General features: G+C 42.0%; 1 protein-coding gene across 4 annotated transcripts in view; it reads left to right on the forward strand.

Moving 5' to 3' along the window:
- Positions 1 to 556, forward strand: part of LOC101950011 (dynein axonemal assembly factor 11) — a 48,607-nt gene extending 48,051 nt beyond the window's left edge. For all 4 annotated transcript variants that reach the window (XM_065579551.1, XM_065579550.1, XM_005314026.5 and 1 more), the window contains one exon: positions 155 to 556. In XM_065579551.1, the coding sequence (XP_065435623.1) occupies positions 155 to 338 (184 nt within the window). In that variant the 3' untranslated portion in view covers positions 339 to 556. The remainder of the gene's footprint in view (positions 1 to 154) is intronic.
- Positions 557 to 6,000: the final 5,444 nt, after the last annotated feature.

Here is a 6,000-nt window from a genome sequence, read left to right on the forward strand (position 1 = left end):
ATTAACAATCAATTCACAATAGTGAGATTTCTTATCCTCCACAAAACTCATGGTGACTTCTATGGGAATTTGGGAAGCAGTCCCAAATTTCTGTTGCTACAGGTGATGTTGAAATGAAGTTTTATTTATAACCATCTGTTCTCCTTTGTTACAGGGAGCGAGTTGAGAAACTAGAAGTGGATCCTAGCAAATATTCATTCCCTGATGTGGCAAACATAATCCAAGAAAAGGAGCGAATTGGGCAAGGACCTATTAATCTGCAGCAACAAAAGGTTATAGACACTGAGAATAGTTATGTTGACTTTGAAGATAACCAAGATGTTCCACCCTTAATATGAAATGTTACTGTAGGGCTCCATTGTTTGTTACCCATGTGACCCAGAGTTTGCCTGAGCAGTTTTCTTGACTCAAATTTTGCAGCAGCATCTTCTGAAGTTACAAAATATTATTTCAGCTCTTACTGTAAACTGACTTTTGTTATATTTGTGCTTTATCTTGCTGCTGCCTTTTGTGATATCAGGAACAATATACCTTTAATAAACTGTTTTCCAATTATTTATTTATATAGTGGAATGGCTCGAAAGCACTGATCCATATTGGGGTCCCATTGCATTTGGCACTGTACAAACCCACAGTCCAACTTCAGATAAGATGTCAAATGAGTGTGACAAACAGTAATAAGATCATCTGATTACATAGGCCAGGGGTCGGCAACCTCTGGCACGCGGCTCGCCAGGGTAAGCACCCTGGTGGGCCGGGCCAGTTTGTTTACCTGCCACGTCCGCAGGTTCAGCCGATCGCGGCTCCCACTGGCCACGGTTCGCCGCTCCAGGCCAATGGGGACTGCGGGAAGCCGCAGCCAGCACATCCCTCGGCCCGTGCCACTTCCCGCAGCCCCCATTGGCCTGGGACGGCAAACTGCAGCCAGTGGGAGCCGCGATTGGCCGAACCTGCAGACGCGGCTGGTAAACAAACTGGCCCGGCCCGCCAGAGTGCTTACCCTGGCGAGCAGCATGCCAGAGGTTGCCGACCCCTGACATAGGCTGAGCCACAGGGTGCTTAGAAGTCCCTAAGTGTTCTTCCGCTTTCTTCCCTCTTGTGCAGAGCAGCAGCAAAGAAAGTCCATCAGTTGGTTATGAAGCACATTCCCTGATGTCCCTACATTCTGGGGCTGAGAAAAGGTTGCCAGGACCTGCCCTTTCTCATTAAAACCCCATTTGCCATACCACATTCACCCATCAGGCAAGATAGTTTCAGTAGAGATAGGAAAGTGTTAGTACCATTAAAGGCACTGGTGAGACCTCATCTAGAATATTGTGTGCAGTTCTGGTCTCCCATGTTTAGGAAAGATGAATTCAATCTGGAACAGGTGCAGAGAAGGGCTACTAGGAGGATCAGAGAAATGGAAAACCTGCCTTATGAAAGGAGACTCAAAGAGCCTGGCTTGTTTAGCCTAACAAAAAGAAGACTGATGGGAGATATGATTGCTCTCTACAAATACATCAGAGGGATAAATACCAGGGAGGCAGAGGAGTTATTTAAGTTAAGCTCCAACCTTGACACAAGAACAAATAGATATGAACTGGCCAACAAGTTTAGGCTTTAAATCAGACGAAGGTTTCTAACCATCAGAGGAGTTAAGTTCTGGAACAGTCTTCCAAGGAGAGCTGTGTGGGCAAAAAAACCCTAACTGGCTTCAAGACTGCACTTGATAAGTTTATGGAGGGGATGGTTTTGACATGCCCCAGGGTGCAATCTGGACTGTGGAACCATTGTACCCCTTTTAACTTTCCTGTCCTGGCTGTTTCCTACACTGCTATGCTAGTGAACAGCAAACCCCTCCAGGATCTGTTCACTCAGCCATCAGCATGCAGAGGCACACCCAGCAAAGTTACATGAATGCTCTCCCAGGCCACTCATGAACTGCATACAAGGAGACCCCAGCAAATGCCCCCAGCCCCAGTCTTGCACCCCAGTGCATCTTACACTGCTTAAGACCTTCTTGATCAATGCAAGCACATTAATTAGTTCACCACTCCTTCAAAGGGTAGTGGACGTGTACCAGCCTCTGTAATGTGAGCAGACCCCCGCAAGTACTTTAATCTAAACCAGTGAGTTTGTCTAAACATCAACATAAGTTTCTTAACTAGAGAAAGATAGATTTTACATGAATATAAGTGGTAGGCATAAAGGTCAGGGTTGGTTACATAAGAAATAAAACAAACATGCATTCTACATCCTAAACTTTATCAGGCTAAGGAAGATTTGAATCAACCAGTTTCTCTCACCCTACTGGACGTTACAGACACTTTTCAGCTCAGTTTATATTAACTAGAAAGCATTCTAGTTAGGATCATCCCTTCGCCCCAGTTCAAGGAAACTTCTCTGTCTTCCAAACAATCTTGCTTCCGGGTGTCAAGATAGGGGAGGAGAGAGAGGCCCTATGGTGATGTCACTGTCCCTCATTTATACCTTTCTCCAGGTGCTGGAAAAATCCATGCTGTGTCATGGGCTTAGGCAGTACCCAGGGTATATGTGAGCTGCTGACCATCCTTCATTATGGATTGTAAATTATTGCTTGCAGCTTTTGTGTACGTGAGGTTTGGCCTGTGAGGCCTCTGTGTTTGCAGTTTCTTTGTTCTCTCTGAGGGGCTAGTCTATGGGCATTTCCCAGACTCACAAGATGTTTCAGTAACTGTGACATTCTATACCTTGGGGGAGCATCCTGTAACCCCCATATTCCTCATTTTCATATAATCGTGATCTTACCTATAAAGCATGCCTTGCAAGGTATCGGGGAAAGGTTAGGATCTCTGAAAGTTATTTCTCTATCCATATATGTATATCACTAATGCATATGAAGTTATGAGAATTGTGTTGTTTGGTTGTCACTAAAACATGCTGTAAGTTGGGGAATCCGCCAGATATTAGCTCCCCAGAGGCAACAGCAAGGAAAGTAACCAACACCCGGATGGGGTGTCAAACAACCCATCAATAGCTCCAGCAAGGGAGCTACAATTCAATGACTCACCTACATGAGGCCACACCAGGGGAATTGCTCAACCTGGCCTGGAGACTCAGCAATGCCCCCAGACATGCGCGGACTTGTGTTCCCCAAGCACATGGGACTGAGGTTATAAAACAGAACACAGTGGCCACATGTGGGGCCTTTCTCCTGCCCTCACCTATGCTGCAAGCAACAAAGACACTGAGAAGAAGACAAGACTCCAGCAGAGATTAGCCCAGGTTTAAGGGGCAAACCTGTATATTAAGGATTGCAATATCCAGTGGGGTGAGAAAAACTGATTAATCTAGATGTTGCCCAGTCTAATAGGATTGGGAGTTTAGACTGCGTGCTTATATTTTATTTTATTTTGGTAACTAACTGACTTTTAGCCTATCACTTAATATCACTTAAAATCACTTATCTTTTGCAGTCAATACATTTGTTTAACGGTTTATCTTTACCAGTGAGTTTGCCTGAAGTGTGTGGCAGATGTGCTCAGGTTTGCAACGGCTGGTGTTCATCCAATTTCCATTGATGAAGTGGTGAACTAATTAATAAATCTGCACCGCTCCCTTGACCTTTTAGCTAAGGCATTGAGCACATATGCCTGTTGTACCAGGCATTTACCATTTTTAAAATTTTCAGGTGTCAAGGCTGAATCCCCACTCTGGCACCTCAAGTGCAGAAGGTGGGGGCCCACAAGGATTTTAAAAATTAATACTTGCCACTCCAGGCTTGTATTACACTCCCAAGGTTACAGCTTCTTTCTGGCCTTGGATTGGTAAACACTGCCACCACCCAAATGCAAAAAAACCCCTTTGAACCCAGGAAGGAGCACTTGGGAATTCCTCCCTGTGGGGTACCCTCAAGCCCTTTCACCCCTCCCTCCAGGGAAGAGCTGAGAAAGAAAACAAAGGAAATTAGTTGTGGTTACCAGCTAATCAAACAACATGTCCACAAAACTACTTGGGACACCAAAAATCCAATCCTGTTCTTAAAAAAGGTAAATTTTATTAAAAACAAAAAGGAAAAAAATACACCTGGAACTTAGGCTTTTTGCTAGATCTTAAAAAGAAACAATTACAAAAATTAAGCGTCCAAAATAGCTTTCTTGGGGGTTCAGCTTAAAGGTTACAAGCAAACAAAAGCATCTGAGGTTAGCACAGAGGAGTTCCACAAGCCAAAATAAAGAAATAAACCTGATCGCGTCTAGCTAAACATTCCTAATTTACTTACATATTTGGGAGGTTTCAAATGAGTAATTCTAGTTATTATCTGATGAATTTTCATACCTCGTTCAAGCCTTACACAGCATTGCTGCTCCGTGTCTCCTTCTCCGGAGAACAACAGACAAAGGGAAAGTTTCTTTCCCATTTTTAAAAGTTCTAGCCTTTTGGTCAGGTTCTTTTCTTTTACCTGTGGGCTTGTTAACTCTTTACAGGTAAAGCAAGCAGAGAACAGCTACCAAGAGGGATTTTACAGCTAACTTGTTGGCTGGGTGTCTATCAAAGGGAGCTACCTCACCACTTTATTTATCACAGCAGGTCTCCTCTAGTTTAAAAGCTCCAAAAAGAGTATAAATTGAGGACCTAGACGTCTATATAAGCTTGTCACTAATTATCTCATAAAATAAAGAATGTTGCTATGTAAAAGAAACCTAATGATTTGCTCCATATAAACTGGAACTTGCTTCCTCTTGCACTAAAACCTGAAATTGCTTCTTCTCCAAAGCAGTGCAAAAACAAATAAAAATGGCTATTGCTCCTTTCAAAATGAGATACTGTGAGCAAATTAAACAAAATCAGAAGAAATCAAAGAAGGATTGTGTTTAGATGCTGCTTTCATCTTTAAGACTGAAAATTAAAAGATTAGCTGCACTCACAACTGAACCATCAAAGAAATCCTTTAAAGTGATATACATATTTCCTTAAAATAGCAACTAGGTTTGCATTGCTCCCCTAATACCATTAAAAGACAAAATGAATTTCTTGATCCTATAGTTTGTAACAAAAGTTTTGCTTTGAGCTTCTGAATGTACAGCACGTCCTTACCCAGAAGGACAGTAAACGATAAATTCATATTTGGCTTTCCAGTTCGCAGGAAAGCACTGATTTATTTTCATGGTTAATGGTGATAAAAAACTAGATTCTGCTCTTAGATTTGTGGATGCAGCTTTCATTGAAGTCAAATTCTGTACACGGAATGCAGGTTGGCAGCTTCTACTAAAATCAATGTGAGCCTCTCAGCCAAGGGCAAAATTTGGCTTCGAATTATACAATATATACTTATATGAGCCTCACCTTTTAAGTAATGATTACTCGTCTAATCCACAGGGACAAATGTTAATTAATGACATTCTTATTAGATAATTATAGTACTTTTTCCTCTCATGTAAACTCAGGAATTATACTATCACAGTCACAATCATGACAGAAGCAGAGGAGTTTTTAGCATATCATCTGGATATGTTTTGTTAAACCTCAAAATCCTAATTTTAGCCACTGGGTCCGGGTACTGCATACATAGTTTGTTATAGCTGTACAACCAGCACAGACATCAAAATAGTAGATGGACTCATGGTGGTATTATAACCTGATGACTCGTGAAATTCCACTGCCTGCAGGAAACCCACTGATTTATGGTCAACCTCAACAAAGAGAGCTCCCTTGCCTCTCCATAGAGAAAATTCAGGAGCACAGAACCCACTCACATGCCCTCTTTGCACTTGTACACACTTTTCTAGTATCCCAGGATGTCAGTACATCATAATGTACAAATAATGATCACAATTTTGATAGTATAAAGTCCTTGATCATGCAAAAAGCTCAGAGTTTGGAAAGTAAATGTTGCCTTTGTCTGTGTGATAAATAAACTCTGATAAAAAAAATTGCATTCTAACCTCCATAAAGTGCTTTCCAGTGTTCCATAGACTTAAGATAATTTATGGCTGGATGGTCTTTCTCAAACTGCTGTTTATCAATGAGAAACTGAGA

Source organism: Chrysemys picta, unplaced genomic scaffold (assembly GCF_011386835.1).
Source record: "Chrysemys picta bellii isolate R12L10 unplaced genomic scaffold, ASM1138683v2 scaf412, whole genome shotgun sequence".
Taxonomy (NCBI): domain Eukaryota; kingdom Metazoa; phylum Chordata; order Testudines; family Emydidae; genus Chrysemys; species Chrysemys picta.